This window comes from Lepidochelys kempii, chromosome 11, assembly GCF_965140265.1.
Source record: "Lepidochelys kempii isolate rLepKem1 chromosome 11, rLepKem1.hap2, whole genome shotgun sequence".
NCBI classification, from domain to species: Eukaryota; Metazoa; Chordata; order Testudines; family Cheloniidae; genus Lepidochelys; species Lepidochelys kempii.
In genome coordinates, this window is record NC_133266.1 from 10,765,925 (window position 1) to 10,783,470 (window position 17,546).

At 41.7% G+C, this 17,546-nt stretch overlaps 1 protein-coding gene across 4 annotated transcripts in view; it reads left to right on the forward strand.

The window, feature by feature from the left end:
* PDIA5 (protein disulfide isomerase family A member 5) overlaps positions 1-17,546 on the forward strand; it is a 129,875-nt gene that overhangs the window by 107,188 nt on the left and 5,141 nt on the right. For all 4 annotated transcript variants that reach the window (XM_073305109.1, XM_073305112.1, XM_073305110.1 and 1 more), the window contains 2 exons: positions 8,329-8,399; positions 16,622-16,756. In XM_073305109.1, the coding sequence (XP_073161210.1) occupies positions 8,329-8,399; positions 16,622-16,756 (206 nt within the window). The remainder of the gene's footprint in view (positions 1-8,328; positions 8,400-16,621; positions 16,757-17,546) is intronic.

Here is a 17,546-nt window from a genome sequence, read left to right on the forward strand (position 1 = left end):
TTTTTGGTCAATTTGTTCTTAATATGTGCTTTGTATTTTTCTCCAAGTCACAGTTTACCTGGCACAGGTTTTTATTTTGTTCTTATTTTCTTCAATCTTTTCACTGTTATGGCAAAATTTTCACTTGCAAAAGGGCATTTGTTAGCCTTAGTAAACTCACATACATCCAGGGTGCAATCCAGACCAGTGAGGGGTTGTGTCACCCCTGTCCTGTAACTTTGGATGCCTCACAATGCTTTGGTGCTGTAGCTCCGACCTGAGCCACTCACAAACAGCATGCAGGTTGTACCCTGGGTGTCTCTGTATAGCCACAGTCTTGATCCATTGTAAAGAGAGTGGTCACTTTGGATGGGTTATTAGCAGCAGGAGAGTGAATTTGTGTGTGTGGGGGCGGAGGGTGAGAAAACCTGGATTTGTGCTGGAAATGGCCCAACTTGATTATCATACACATTGTAAGGAGAGTGATCACTTTAGATAAGCTATTACCAGCAGGAGAGTGGGGTGGGAGGAGGTATTGTTTCATGGTCTCTGTGTATATAATGTCTTCTGCAGTTTCCACAGTATGCATCCGATGAAGTGAGCTGTAGCTCACGAAAGCTTATGGTCAAATAAATTGGTTAGTCTCTAAGGTGCCACAAGTACTCTTTTTCTTTAGTCTTGATCCAGCAACTCTGACCCGAGCAGCCTGTCAGCAAACATCAGCCACTCTGTCTTTCACCGGCCTTGGTTACCACTTGCAGGGTGACACATGCCCAGTCCTGGATTTTCCCCAAAAATGTGTGTTCCAGCCCTCTCCTGGACAGTCCAGAAATATTAGGTCTGTTTGTTCTTGCCCCCCTTCCTTGCCAAAGAATAACTACTTGATAGATGATGGCCCATCAGCTTTGATGACACCTGGCTAGAGGCATCAGCTTGTCCTTTGCCTCTGAAAAACTGCTTTTCACACTCCTCAGACTTGTCTGGCAAACACACCTCAGCCATGATTTCAGCTTATGATCATAACTTTACTTATTATGCTGGTACATAAACCTCACCATGATATTACTGACCTGCAAGTCATTAGTTTTCAAATGATACCTCACCAGACATATGTTGTACAGAGATTATTACAACAGTGTGTAGGGTTTGAATACAGGGGTGCATTCGGTCACACATCCCCACGTAACATTTAGCTTTGCCTATTTTTTATTTTTTTTGCTTCAGCCTGCTGTTAACCATTTTCCTTGTAATTTTAAAATCTGTCTTTTAATGAGGGCATAGCTTGCTTTTATACCAAACCCAGTTTTTCACTGTCCCCCAGTAGAGCTCTCACAACCTATATAAAGAGCTGTGTATTGCACAGACCTAAATCCGTTCGTTACATCACCCCTTAGAGATGCCAAGACAAGATACTCTAAAATGCAGTCATTTATACTGTGGATAAATTCAGTCCGCATTAAAGAAACCGGGCCAGAAAAGCAAAATTTCCTCACCTCTGCTCCCACAAAACCCCAATCTCTCCCCAAATGCCTGTCCAAATAGATGAGCTTTGCCATGTGCCCCAAAAGTCAACAAATTCAAGCTATTTCAGCATGTGGGTGGTGAAGTCAATTCCAAAATTGATGGACCCTCTTCAAGAACCTTCTCTGGGTAGTTGCAGTTCACCGTGTTACTTGTTATATGGGCAGATCTGGCAGCTTCTTTTGGCCGTGCCCACTCTGGAATGCTCTGTGGCAGTAGTTGTCAATCTGTGGACCTCTAGTGACTAGTGGGGCCCTTCCAAGTGGTTTACAGATCTGCTTCCATCAGAGAGTTTAAAAAACATATGATTCAAATGGGCAATGCTGCTATGCTAGGAGGTTTCAATGGTTCTAACATGGCATCCAGCAGCCACCATTTTGGCCAGCACACCAGGGATTAAACTGGGGACCTTCAGAACTAAAAGCATGAGCTGCTGTAGCTCGAGCTAAAGAGCGTAAGCTTCTTGGCTGGGGCTGTAACACACTTGAATCCTCCGCAGATCAGATGTAGATGGGGATTTGTATCAGATGTCATTGTACTTTAAGCAGGGCTCTCTTGTGTTCCTGCCAGAGAATTCAAAGCTTTTTTGGGGTTTCTGCATAGGGAATGAATTTTGGTCAAGATTTTTAAAAGCAATTCAAGGATTTTGTTTGCCTCCATTTTAGGATGCCAACTTTGGAAACCCTTTACAAAGGGCTTGATTTCCACAGGTCAGATGCTTGGCATGTTCTGAAAACCTTTAAGGTTTCTCAAGCTGGGCACCCAAAATCACAAATCTCTTCTGAAAATCTTGTCTGAACTGTGTTTAAACCTGTCCTTTGCTAAACTCAACCACCATGTAAATTCAGCCAGGATCAAATTTGCCAGCGACACTAAAAGTGGAGAGGTAAGCTTTGGGAAACCAAAATCAAACAGCAGTAATCTTGAAAGATTAGAACAGTAGTAGGAAACTAGGGGAGATTCAGTAAAATTTCCTTGTGGGGGAAATTAATGCAGTTGTATTAATTAATGCATCTGTGCTGTTTAAGTGAGTTTATTTTCATGTTGTGACCCTCATACTTTCCAAGGGTGTAACCAAAACTTTGCTGCAGTGAAGGTGTAGGATTGGGTTAAGCAGCTGGGAGAGATGAGCAGTGACAGAATCTATTTTGAGAAATGTTACATGCTAGGAACAGAACCAACAAGAGCCTCTATTTCATTCTTTTATGTGTAATGCTACCCAAGCACTTTTGGTGACTTATTCGATCTGTGCCAATGAACTGGTAATACCCCTTTCATTTTTTTAAAATGATTCATTTACATCTTAAATTATCTAAACCTCCTCTTCATAGATTGTGAGGTCTTTTCTATCTCTTACTTCTTTGTTAGGTTATCTAGTCCATCATCATCCCAGGACACCTGTCCCATCTAGCCAGGAACCCTATTTAACAATAAGTGCAGGGTGGTCACAACCCCCGACATCTGTTTGTGATGCTCCTGGGGGTCACCACCCCCTGGTTGAGAATCCTTGATCTAGTTTCTTCCCTGGTGACCTCTGCAGTTTATTCCCTGCAATACATTTTCGAGTGATTTGTCCATTCTGGTTTTAAATGCCGTAAGCTGTAGGTCATCTAAGGGAATCATTCCAGCTTGCCCATTTTTGGGTTTTAGCCTTATTTACTTCTGCCAGTGTGGGGTATTCCTATTTCAAAATGAAACATTGGTGTTTTGACCATGTTGACCTTGCCATGGGAAACTGAACTCTTCTTAACAAACACCTTCGTCTTAGCACTTCATTGCAACCAAAGCTGCCTACAGCGGTTGTCGTGCAGCCTTACAGGGCATCTCAGCCTCTGCTGATTTTCCCCAGACTCTTTAGTGTAAATAACCCTTCTCTGTCCTTATAAAGCCTGTTACTTTCAAGCAAACTGAATAAGGTGGAACCCATCTCCCCTGGTATAGGTTTTCCGTTTCAAAAATGTTCCTGCCATGCTGCCACCCCCATCCAGATTGATACTACAACTGAGATTTTCAAAGATACTGGAGGGGTTTTGAATCCCATTTCCCATTGCAATTAAAATCTCATCTTTTCAAGATTGCTGCCCTATAAATACTTAAGGAAGATGTATAGAACCTTTCCACTCTTGACATCTCATCGACACCTTAAGTTGCCTCAAGTTTAATCTCTTTCCATTCCAGCCCATCTGGAAGATCTCTTCTGAGCAGCCTGTGTACTTTCATATCTTAATCCACAGTAATTGTACACTTGTTCTTTTTACATTCAAATCTCCACGACAGCATGAACGCTTAAAATAAAAGTGTGATGGGAAGTGTGAAAAAGGAGTGGTGGGAATGAGTTTTCCTTCTGTCAAAAGAAAGATGTCATCCTCTGCTTTTTTGTGGGTGCGCGCCTTAAATAGAATGACTGAATTGGGTGATTTTCAGTTTTCTGCAGTTGGCAATCCTTTTAAGTTGTAACAGATGAAGCTCTGCTGTTCCGTCTGAGGCGCTCCTTCCCACATCTTTTTCAATGACTTCTTGAAACTCCCTTGAGCATTCAGCACAGAATTTGGCACGGAATTCACATCTGTTCCATGGGTAGATGGCCAAAGTTAACAGAATGCCCATTGAACAGTGATGCCAAAAGCCATACGTTGGTGTTTTTAGGTTTGTGACCAGAATAAGTTAAATAAAACACACTGGGTCAAATTCAGAAGTGAAATGTAAGATACACACCAGTAAGCCATGATGGGGGAGGGGTTCTGTTTAGACATAGGAAGGGAGGAGTGTAGACGTGAAAGCAACTACCAAGAGTGTGTAAGATGTGGTAGGATAAAACTGGGAGGCTTACACTCCTTTACCAATGATTTTGGATTTTTTGTGGCTTAGCTATCTCCTCTATGTTGCCTAAAAACTCCAAACACATTAGTCATAGCATTTGGAAAATACAGGCAATGATCCAAATGATCTAATGGTCCCTTGTGCCCTTAGAATCTATGAATCTTTGCTCACAGCTGTCTTGATGCCCTCTGTTGGATATTAGTCTGCAGTATATGTCATGATGACGTGCTAGGACAGTAGGGCAATTGAGCAACTGTTGACATGCCTGACAGTTTTCTTAATCCCCTGTTATCAGCTAAACTGCTCTTTGGTATTCCGAGCTGCCATCTGTTGACCACTGTAAAATACCAGGTTGCATTTTTAATGTGAAGTGGACTTTTCTGTGTCTAAAGGGACACTCATGGTTTATTGGCTTTCAGTTGGATTTACTTGAAAAGAATGACTTGTTCTAAATCCTAACTATCAAAGCTATGTGTCAGCACGTAAGTGGGGGCTTGTAGCAGGGAGCTTTAAAGATTCCCTCCCCAGGCAGAGAGAGTGGTACAAGCCACCTGAGGGATGCTGTCTGGAAGACATTTGCTTGTTGGGGGAGAAAAGTTAAAATCAAGTTGCATTTTTGGTTTTGGGGTGTCTTATTTTCAATCTGAAGGGTCACTTAATAAAAACTGTGTTGAAGAATCAAACTCAAGTCCTTCAAAATAACCCCAGAACCTTCCAAAGCACTTCTTAGGGTAAGTTATTGGGGGGACCCTTATCTTCTAGAGTGACTGAGTGGAGTAATGCTGTCAAAGTGTAAGCTAGTATTTAAATAATTTTCGGGGAGGGGGCTCTTTGATTGTGAGTGTGATTTCTTGCCTTTTTACTTCTGAAATGTCTTTAAGCGTTTCCCCACCACTGATTATTATCTTATGTGCTTATCTTAACTAGAGCTAGGTGCATTAGCAACCTAGTGCTAGGTGCCAGTACAAAAACATACTGGGAGACCGTCCCTGCCCTGAAGAGCTTACAACCTCGATAGACAGGACAGACAAATGGTGGGAGTGGAAATAAGGGCACAGAGAGGTGATGTGACTTATCCAGTGTCACCCATCAGATGGGTTACAGGCCTGGGAACAGAACCGAGCAGTCTGGAGTCCCAGTCTGTTTGGCCCGGGGGACAGGGCACTAGCTGGTTCAGCCTGACTGTCAAGGTTCCTCCCCCACTCTGAACTCTAGGGTACAGATGTGGGGACCTGCATGAAAAACCTCCTAAGCTTATCTTTACCAGCTTAGGTCAAAACTTCCCCAAGGTACAAAATATTCCACCCGTTGTCCTTGGACTAGCCGCTACCACCACCAAACTAATACTGGTTACTGGGGAAGAGCTGTTTGGACGCATCTTTCCCCCCAAAATACTTCCCAAAACCCTGCACCCCACTTCCTGGACAAGGTTTGGTAAAAAGCCTCACCAATTTGCCTAGGTGACTACAGACCCAGACCCTTGGATCTTAAGAACAATGAACAATCCTCCCAACACTTGCACCCCCCCCTTTCCTGGGAAATGTTGGATAAAAAGCCTCACCAATTTGCATAGGTGACCACAGACCCAAACCCTTGGATCTGAGAACAATGAAAAAGCATTCAGTTTTTTACAAGAAGACTTTTAATAAAAAATAGAAGTAAATAGAAATAAAGAAATCCCCCCTGTAAAATCAGGATGGTAGATATCTTACAGGGTAATTAGATTCAAAAACATAGAGAACCCCTCTAGGCAAAACCTTAAGTTACAAAAAAGATACACAGACAGAAATAGTTATTCTATTCAGCACAATTCTTTTCTCAGCCATTTAAAGAAATCATAATCTAACACATACCTAGCTAGATTACTTACTAAAAGTTCTAAGGCTCCATTCCTGGTCTATCCCTGGCAGAAAACCAGCATACAGACAGACACAGACCCTTTGTTTCTCTCCCTCCTCCCAGCTTTTGAAAGTATCTTGTCTCCTCATTGGTCATTTTGGTCAGGTGCCAGCGAGGTTACCTTTAGCTTCTTAACCCTTTACAGGTGAGAGGAGCTTTCCCCTGGCCAGGAGGGATTTCAAAGGGGTTTACCCTTCCCTTTATATTTATGACACTGACCAACACCAAAGCACTTAACAAAATAATCTTCAGACTATACTGTGTATGCACAGGGATCTCCTCACTGAGCGCCGAAGTGCAGCTGCCTTTGGGATGGAATGTAGCAACATTACAAAGTAGCTGAGGACAGTAAGGGCGGGATTTTCAGAAATGCCTGGATGAGTTATGAGTACGAGTCCCATTGACTTTCTTTGAAATTTATTTCCTACCACTTCACTGGCTTTCAGTGGGACTTGTGCTCCTGAGTCACTTTGTGCTCTTGAAAATCCCTCCCTGCAGGAAGAAGACTGTGTACAATTCAAACTGAAGTTGGCAGGATGGCCAGCGGTGTAATCACTGTTGCAATTTGCCAAGATGTCAGGGTTAAGCATCTTCACTTGTGAAAAAGACCATGAAATCTTTGATACCAGAACCTTGGTTTTATATCTCATCTAAAAGACAGCAGCCCTAGTAACAAAGTACCTTTTAACATCATGCTAGGGCATCTGTTCAATACTGACTAAGACGGGAAGAGTGCCACCTATTTACAAATATTTTAGTGATAAATGACAGTAAGAATAATGTGAGCTGTACTGTGAACATGCAGTTGCCTGCATGCTGTTCTTTATTATTTGAAGGCAAAGGCAGGAATACTTTGATTATCTGTCGATAGCTTTTTACTTTTATATTAGATCAGTGCATGGCTGGTTGAAGTTAACCAGTTTCCTTTGTGTCTAATCAAAAGAGAAGGGCTCTGACAACTCCCTTGTGCACAATCTCCACAAGTTAGGAAGAATAGTTCACTGCAGATATTTAGTTACTTTTGGTCACACAGATTTATCTAATTTAGGCCAAGTATTTGAGAGTACCTCAGGTTCATCACAGACTATATATGGAGCTGCTGAATTGAGACAGTTAAAATCTGAAGCAGCTCTCTAATGAAAAGGGCAGATCTTCCTTCCCCGGTTTGCTTTTTTGTAAAATATGAATGAAATTTTTGTCCACGTAAGTGAGGAACTAACTAGCCTCTAGTTTGACACTGCTATGATACCGGCATGAATAGGCCAATCTTCCCCACAAAGTTTTGCCAATACACTGCATAGCCTTCCTGTGTGTAGGTTTTTTTTCCTTCAGTCCTATCCCACTCTTGAGCAGAGGCTGCTCATCCTTTCAAATTGCCTGGTGTTTGCTGTGTGAGCAAATGGGAGGAAACTATGGAAAAGCAAGAATTTGTAATCTTAATGCAAATTGGAGGTCTGTCCTCCAGAAGTGAAGAGCTTGTGTACTGACGTACTTCACTGCCACCCCCAGGGTGTGGCTCTAGAACTTTCAAAGTGTGGGCTTGATGTTTAATACCTAGATTGTCTCATTGACACCTCCCTTCCAATTTTCAAGCATACAGACCACCTCTCCTCCTATTCACAACTGCCTCCACCTCTAGTCCTCCCATTGTCAATCACATAACATCCCTGTGGCAACTACGCTAATTACATATTTGAAAACAGAATAATATGAAAATCTTTAATTTGTTTATAGATGTCTTTTAATGCTATTTAAAGCAACTGGAGATAAGGAGGAGACCCTTGCGCTATGGTTCCAATTCAGGAAGGCGCTTAAGCTTCAGTCCATCCCTGAACAACATTTAAGCACATGCTTATTGGGACTTATGCAGATATTTAAGTTCTCTCCTAAACTTGGATACTTTCCTGAACTGGAGGCCATCTGCCCAGCAATCACTCCCCATACCACCAAGTTCCTGGGCTCAGAGTTTGAGAACCTCTCGTCTATAATGTTTTTTCTTTTAAATGCTGATTCTTAATTTACCTACAGGCTTGTCTTTCAGTTGCCTTAATGTCCTGTTCTGCAATGAATTTGACACATTTTTTTTCCTTTTCTTCCCATGCCGCACAGGGTGTCCACACTGTAAAAATTCCATCCCACATTTCACAACGGCTGCAGAACTCTTTAAAGAAGATCGAAAGGTAACCCATTTTTTAATAGTTTCTGAGGTGTTTAAAGTGCCTCTGCCACCTTTTCACTTAACAAGCTTGATCCAGTTCATTTAATGATAAGGCTTGTGCAGAAGAATGCTGTTGAACAAGTTAATCAGTTATAAAATGTGTGTGCATCTTGGAGGTCTTTTTTTTTTTTTTTTGCCAAACTGAATTGAACTTTTAACCTTCTTTCTGATTTTTCTTTATTTTTTCCCTTTTAATTCTTCTTTGGTGAAATCTTCCCTATTAAGTCATGTTGTAACTCTGAATTTTTACAAATGAGAAATAGATTATTTTAAACATTTTCTTGTTCACCCTTCCTTACAGTCTTGTTATAATTAGTGGGGTGGACATAGGAAGAAGTTTCAGAGTAACAGCCGTGTTAGTCTGTATTCGCAAAAAGAAAAGGAGTACTTGTGGCACCTTAGAGACTAACCAATTTATTTGAGCATAAGCTTTCGTGAGCTACAGCTCACTTCATCGGATGCATACTGTGGAAACTGCAGAAGACATTATATACACAGAGACCATGAAACAATACCTCCTCCCACCCCACTCTCCTGCTGGTAATAGCTTATCTAAAGTGATCACTCTCCTTACAATGTGTATGATAATCAAGTTGGGCCTTTTCCAGCACAAATCCAGGTTTTCTCACCCTCTTTCCCCCCCCCCCCCCAACTCACTCTCCTGCTGGTAATAGCTTATCCAAAGTGACCACTCTCCTTACAATGTGTATGAAAATCAAGGTGGGCCATTTCCAGCACAAATCCAGGTTTTCTCACACACACCCCCTCCCGAAAAACACACACACATAAACTCACTCTCCTGCTGGTAATAGCTTATCCAAAGTGACCACTCTCCCTACAATGTGTATGATAATCAAGTTGGGCCATTTGCAGCACAAATCCAGGTTTTCTCACCCTCCGCCCCACCCCACACAAACTCACTCTCCTGCTGGTAATAGCTCATCCAAACTGACCACTCTCCTTACGCCACCTTGATTTTCATACACATTGTAAGGAGAGTGGTCACTTTGGATGGCCTATTACCAGCAGGAGAGTGAGTTTGTGTGGGGTGGGGCGGAGGGTGAGAAAACCTGGATTTGTGCTGGAAATGGCCCAACTTGATTATCATACACATTGTAAGGAGAGTGATCACTTTAGATAAGCTATTACCAGCAGGAGAGTGGGGTGGGAGGAGGTATTGTTTCATGGTCTCTGTGTATATAATGTCTTCTGCAGTTTCCACAGTATGCATCCGATGAAGTGAGCTGTAGCTCACGAAAGCTTATGCTCAAATAAATTGGTTAGTCTCTAAGGTGCCACAAGTACTCCTTTTCTTTTTATAGGAAGAAGTGTGTGTGTTTGAGGTCTGGGCTAACCTAAATATTAGTTTGACCCGACTACATAGTTCAGAGCATTGAAAAATTTTGCTCCCTGTTTGACATGTCAATCTAACCCCTGGTGTAGACGCAGTTGGGTCAACAGAAGAATTCTTCCATCAACCCAAATACCACCTTTCAAAGAGGTGGATTAATTATACCGACAGAAACACTCTTTCCATCAGCGTCAGGAGCATTTATGCTGTGGCCCGTCAGCGGCACAGGTGGAGCGCTGGAGCTGTGCACCGTAGTGGCTGTAGTGTAGACATATCCTGACTCTGGGCAGAAACGCACAGGGGATTATCAAAAGAGCCTAAGTGATTTACAAGACAACCCAATTGATGTCTCTTGGGAGCACAAGTCCCAGGCTGTTGAAAACTCCATCCTTAATCCATAAACTGGGAAATTGCAATTTGTGTCAGATCTATCAAACCTTTAGCAACGTGGGCAGTCCTTGCTCACACAAATACAGTCGCCTTATTGGCTCATATAAGCAAAGGCTTGTACTGTTGGTCCCTATCATTTCTCCTTTGTTAGCACAACGTCAGTCTCTCTCTTGTCTCTGTGATCTGTAACGTGTTTCAGGATATGGTTTATATGAAAGATGCTATTTAAAAAAACCCTTTTTGGTTTGTTTTTAGTTCCCTTTATTTCTTTCCGGTCTTTGCAACCCAGCACCTTTTTTCCATTAATGTGGAAATGGCTTGGGGGATTTACCAGGAAATTAAGGGCTAGCTTTGAAACCTCTTGCCATTTAGACTTTACAGATATTGGAGACACCTCAATCAACTGTGGGTGCATCTGTGTGCGCACATGCTGGGAAAGGGGAGGAGTTTCTATGGAGGGCATTTAGTCAATCTATGAACTACATGTGATGAACTGTAGAGAGGCAAATTGCTCTCTTGTCTTGCTTACGGATGGAATTAGAATGGTGGTGTTATGCCCTTGGGTTCAGGTGGCATGTAGCAGCATTTAGTGGCACACCGCTCTCAATTCCCCTGCTGCTGGAACTTTTGCAACGTGTTGCCTTGTGGTTACTGGTTTGTTTTCAAGAATTCTAAAAATGTGTCATTTTTCTCACCACCTTCTGCTAGCTCTGAGACAGGCCTTTCTTTCCTAAGCTCCCTGCAATTTTATTCCATCTAGGAATTATTAAGTGAATGTACAAAACAATGTGAGAGTTGCTTATCCGGATGTATTAATAAAACATCTGATCACAATTTAGCATGTATCATGGTTGTGCTGAATGCAAACATCTGAAGGTTTTGATTCACAACTGCAGGCGGCTGTGAAAGGACTCAAAGCCCCGGAGACAATGATTGATGGCTGCAACTCTTTATTTCAGCTGAGGGCATTTAAGGCTGAACTGCAGAGGTATAAAATGTAATGAGGTGGAACAGAAGATCCAATAGAGAATATTGAGGTTTGTACAGTTTCCAAAAGGTAGGCACGCAGCAAAAACAGCTTCGTTCCCCTTGTTAATTCATGAAAGTGCTAAGGATTGATCATGTTGGGGAACCCTCTTCAGTCATGCGCAACCCATATGCTACCAAGATGTTTCTTGCTGCCTGTTGGTACCCTTATAGAAAAGACATAGGGCCTTGATCCAGCAAAGGACTTAAGCATGTGACTGTCCCCACTAACTTCAATGAGACAACTCCTGTGTTTAAAGTTACACACATCCTCAAATGTTTTGTTGAACTGTGACCCTATGGAATTAAATAGGGATTAAACCAAAAGTGTTCAGTAGACGTTACTCCAAAAATAAGGAGCAAAGGTATTAATCTTAAAAATGTACAGAATGTAATAGAAAATAATTAAGCTGTCTCTATTTTTTAAACTGTTGTCCTATAGGATTCTGTAGCAGGAAGAGGTTCAATGCTAACAGATGGTTCAAATGTTATCATTTTCTGTTAAATTCTCATGGACTTTTCAATAAGGGTGGCCCCTTGGCTTCTGGAAAATTTTAACTTTTTAAATTAAAGGAACAAAAGATTCCAGGCCTTATGGTCGCAAAAAATATCCAAAAGGGTCAACTGACAGAGCTCTCCCAAGTTTGTAGAGAGACAGAAAACAGACTGCTCGGAGGTGTGACTGGTATCAATAATTTTGAAGATCCATAACAGGCCAGATTTTTTCCAAAGAGAACTCAATCTGTTGGTGTGCACTTTTCAGTTGCATAATACTTGTGCACTAACAACAGAATTTGCACATGCAAAGCCCATCATCTGTGCATGCAAAGTCACATGCACAGAAATGAAGGTCACCATTTCAAAATTTGGCCTCAAATATTAACTTTTCATTGGTTGTCTCATTGCTGATTACTTCAGCAGAAATATCCAGCTGATGTGCTGGTCCAGTGTGTCTATGCATTACAGAGGATAGATCTGGAAATATCTGGCTCTGGCCCTGGCATACCACCCACGGCCCCTGCGCCTTCACTTGCTTTAGTGTCTTTGGAGTACTGGTAAGAGCAGGCCACTGAGGAGAGAAGTCTAGAGATGCTGAGCACATCTTGACTGTACAGCATTCAGGGTAACTTGTGGAAGGGTTCTTATGCAACCAACTCTGCTAGGCCCAATGAGACATCCCCCATTGCAAAGCCCTCACTCCTTCATTCTCTGCCAGTTGCAAGTCACTTTTTGCTTTTCACCAGCTGACAAAATATTACTGTCAGGTACTTTAAAAATATTAAACCTGGGTCCTGGGACCTTCTTGTTTTCAGCTGCCTGGGGAGCTATGACCTTGACTTGCCAGGAGAGAACCCTAGGCCTAAACTTGTATCTGCAGCTCTCTTCATGGATGCTTTCAGCAGAGACCGTTCATACCTTCCGGCTCACCAACAGATGCTGAAGAGCTGCAAGTGTGACAGTTGTCCCTTTGCTGAACAGATGGAGGAGCATGAAGATTTGTTCAGTCAGTACTCTAGAGACTCTTAGGGACTCCAGTGAAACCTTTAGAAGTCCGCAGGCTCATTTTCAGCTGAGCCCCAAAAAGCTGAGTCCAAAGTTCAGCAGGAATGAATTGAGTTATGGTGCTCTGATCTGAAATTCGTGGAGGAAATCTCTTGATTTTTTTCCATGCCCCCAAAGTAAGAAATATCCAGAATTCTGCAAAAGGTGCTGCTATTTGGGCAAGCCTCTTTGGAATTACTTATATATTTGAACACACTTGTACTCTTATGCATCTATATAAAGCAGAACACAAGTCAGGTAACAGTGGGTTGTCATTGAGGGCAAAATCTGAAGAAATTGGGATTGCACAGCTGTCACTGAAGGAAGATCTGCTGTGGTCTGCAGAACCTTTAGAAATCAGTGAGACTTAATGAATCTCAATATGGAACTCCACCATGCTATTTTTGGCAGTCACAGTTTTTAGGCTGAATGACACTTTCAGGTCCTAATCCAAGAAAATTCTGTGTGATGAAATTGGGATACAAATGCACTAAGGAAACAAGAAACTAATACTTTGGAGATTCAAGCATGTCTTGAATTTAAAAAAAGAAAAGAAAAAAAGACTCATGGTAATGTTGGTGCTGTACATCATGGTAACTAAAGATTTTTCTTCTCTTGCAAACTGATTCTCGTGGAGAACAGCGAGTGAATTGTGGCTAACCTCAATGGGGTGTATTGTATTTTGGAGTTACATAAATAAAACTTTGTACAGTAAACATAGGGAAGAATGGGTCCCTGTCTAATTCAGATGTATTATCAAAACCTTTAAGTCACTTGGCAACAACAGACTTTTTTTTTTATAATCATATTTGTCACCTGTCGTTGACTATTCTGTAAAGCCAGATGCTTAGTACCATTCTTTTGCACACTGAAATTTTATCCCTAATTTATTTTTTGAAATAAGTCTGTCCCATATCATTCCTTCCTCCAATCAATATTCAGTTATTCACTTCCATTTTCATAACAAAAAGTCGATATTAGCTCCCGCAGAGATTTATTTGCTTGAATCAATAAACCTGTGCGTGGCGGTACATATTTTAACAGGAGAGCAACTGCTACCAAAGGAAGATATTTTACATCATCTTACAATGACTGTTGAAATGAAAAACAGAAGGGGAACAATTTCCTGAAAGGAAAGGAGATTCCATTGTCTCTTTCCCACACACCCATTTAACACATGCATGTTTTTTTTTAAATTGTAACATCACTCTAGAATAGAAAATTGTTTCACAGTTCTGTTGGGAAGCGGTTCCCCTGAAGAAAACAATGACGCTAAGTATAGTAATGTACTAGGGCTTGTCTACGCAGCGGAGTAACGCGCTCTGTCAGCTTGTGATTTCTAAAGTGCATAACGTGTTGCACAGCAGATGCCCCTGTGCCCGAGTCCCTGCCCCCGCCTTCCCCCCGGCCACATCCGGGGACATCACAAGGAGTAATAGCTCCCAGCTCTCCATGGAAAGGGGGGGGGGGAGAGAGATGGAGCACCACCACCACCCTTTGACGCAACATATGGCCTCACCAGCACATTTCCCTCCACTGCACCCCCTTGCCTCTGAATCACAGCTTTCTCCTGCTGCCAGCTAATGTAGCAAGTAGAGGCAGTCTGTGCTACAATGCTGAGGGTTTAGGATTCAAACTCAGTTTGATGCACAATAGAGAGATTGTTACAGTTGCACCTAATAGAACTTGTTTTTGCCTTTTTTCTTAAAAAAAACCAATTAGGAAATTACATATGAAACTTCAGTAAAAGAACATTAAGGCTGCAAACTCAAGAACTCCAGAGATAGGAAATACCAGGTCTACGGTTGCCCATGCAACTTTAATTCTGCCCTCTTGCATGTACATTATGATATAGTCTTTAATTACATGGTCAGATACAACATTTTTCCACAGGACTCCTGCCTCATTTTATTGCACAGAATGGTTGCACAAAGAGGCAGTAATAAGCTTGCACAACCATAAATCTGGCTTTTCTCTTCAACTATTTGACATGCAACCTAAATAATGCTCTTTTAATATGCCTTTTAATGTATAAATACCTGACAGAAAAATAGATGAAGAGTTCTTGCTGCAGATTATTCTTAACATTTGTCTTTAGTGGCCCTAATTCATTGTGAGTTCTGTCTGTTGTTCAAAAACAACCAGAATGTATTAGTGATTTTTATTCTTTTATTTAAATAGTCTTCAGGAATCCTTGATCTTTAAGGCCACTTTAATGGTTTTCTTGTTTTAACACACAAATAAAGAAGTGATATTCTGCATTGAGGTAGCAGTTTTCATCTGAGAATACAGTCGAGTTTGATCTTTCTAAGCCATTGTTTTATGAGGATCTCAAATCCAGAACAACAATAAAACCCAAGATAGATTTTCCAGTTTCTTTAATTGCTGCCCAGATGTTGAGATCAGTTGATGTAGTTTTGACTGCCTCACCAAACAAATAAAAGACATAGTGCATAGTAAGTGATCTTTAATTATGGGTGTACAGGGCATCAGAAGCACAGACATCAGGCAAATAAAAGGTATTTTGCTCAGATTGCTTGGAGTAGGCCAGTGGAATGGAAAGTTAAAGTTAAAAGGCACCTGGTATTAAATTAGCTTTGAAACACTGTAGCCAGTAGTCACAATAATCTCATCTCTAATTGGTTGGCTTTTGTGTAGCATAGATTTAACACTGTGTAACCCTCCCAGTCTCCAGCAAATGCATAATGGAATTGTAAAGGTAAGTGTGTGTAAATTGCAATAGAACTTCAGAATAACTTCTGCAGGTGGTGCTATGTATATGTAGTAACAGTGGGATTGGGCCAGTGTAAGTAAAGTCCATTTTCCAAAAGAGCTGCAGCTGAACATTTTAAAAAAAGGCCTGATCCTGAGATGCATCCATAACTCCCACTGCAGCCAGTGGGAAGTGCTGGTTCTTAGTACCTCTCAGAGTCAGGTTCCCAGTGATAGGACGCAGGGTGGTAAAGTAGCCGTGAACCCTGTTTAGTGTGGGACGACATACTCTGGCTCCTAAGTTGCCTGCTTACAGAGAGAGCTCGTAAAGAGGGACGAAGCCAGTCTATAGTAGATCAGCAGAGAGTTGCCATGCTGGTCACTCTTTCTGGCTATTACTGTTGTTTGTAGCGTCTAGGGACCTTACCCGAGATCAGAACTCCATGGTGCTAGGCACTGTATGTACTCATAACACTCCTTACTCCAAACAGCTTGCAGTCCAAACTACAAGACAGACAAAGGGTGGCAGAGGAGTAAGGCAACTTACCTAAAGGCACACAGAAGATGAGTAACGGAGCCAGGATTAAATCCTAGGTCATCTGACTCTGGTGCCCTACCCACTACACCCACATCTCACTTAACCTGGGAACGGGGTGAGGATTGTTACAGCTGCTTTGCGCATACATCATTAATGCCCTTTACACTTGTATGAATTAATAAACATTGCACCATCTTTCTATATAAACTTTTCTCTGACTAAACTAAAGAGGGAAGAAGACGTTGCAGCCAGCCAGATACAGTAGTATATTTAGGGATAACAAAGATGGTTTTCTTACCCTATTAGCACTTGCAGCCAAGTAGTCCTAATTAATGAAGTTTAAGAGCTACAGTTCTAGCCAGCACAATGAATTGCTGCACCCCTAGAGAACAGAGTTCACGTCTTACCTAAGGGTTGTGCAAGCCAACGTTCTCCCCATCTCTGGAGATTATAAAAGCATTGCATATTTTGGTACAAGTGGTGGTTCCTATTCCAGACACACATAGGCTGCAACAGCAGAGGGTGTACACCTCTTCAATTTCTCACCCACTAAAGGTGCCGCTATTTGAAACAGCAGACAGTTATGGTTTTTCATCTCTTATGTGCTGTTCCTTTTGTATTTCAGATAGCCTATGCTGCAGTGGACTGTGCCAAAGAACAGAACCATGATCTGTGTAAACAGGAAGGTGTGGATGGTTACCCGACCTTTAACTATTACAACTATGGGAAGTTTGTAGAAAAATATAACGGAGAGAGAGGGGTAAGTATAAGAACAGGTTGCAATTTAAAAAAAATAACCGCAATGGGGAGAGGAATGACTTGTGTCTTTCCATTTTTGTTGTAAATGAACAGGACAGGGTAAACTTTCAGTGTATTGCAAAAGGCTTTAACTTTTCTGCTCCCATCAGTAATTCACTGGGCTGAATCACTGTGTACCACACCCATACGCACTTGTGAACTGGAACTTGTTTGGTCTATTTGGGGAAATCTGGAGTGAATTTAATGTCTTTCTGTTTAATAAAAAGTCTGTGGGTAGATGTAGTACTAATGAAAATGGGGAATGAATTGTATTAAGTAGAATCAGTCCCAGAGTTGGCAGGTGATGTGAAAATTGCTCCACTCAGCTCTACTAGTGCATCTGAATCTGGACTTGCCATACCCCAAATGTTTTAAGTCTATGAGTCTGCCAAATCATGACTGATCGTTGGTTTTGTGATGTGGACAAAACCGTCCTTAGAGTAGAAGGGGACCAAATCACTTGTTTTCATTAAATCGGATTCTAACCCGAGTTTCAGGAGTGAACAGTTGGTTCCTAGCTCATGGCTGGTTCCACTTTCCCATGGTGTTACATACAGTTGATCATACACCCTGACAGCTAGGTGCAGATATGGTGCAACACTTTTCTGGGTTTATAAAATGAGTAGAAGTGACAGAGCAATCTACTGGCTGTTTGGTTTGTATCTTTTCAGTCATAATAGCCTAGGGAGAGATCATTTCTTGAAAATTAATGACTGCGTAGAGGAAATAAAGGACTAAGGAGAAAACGTAGG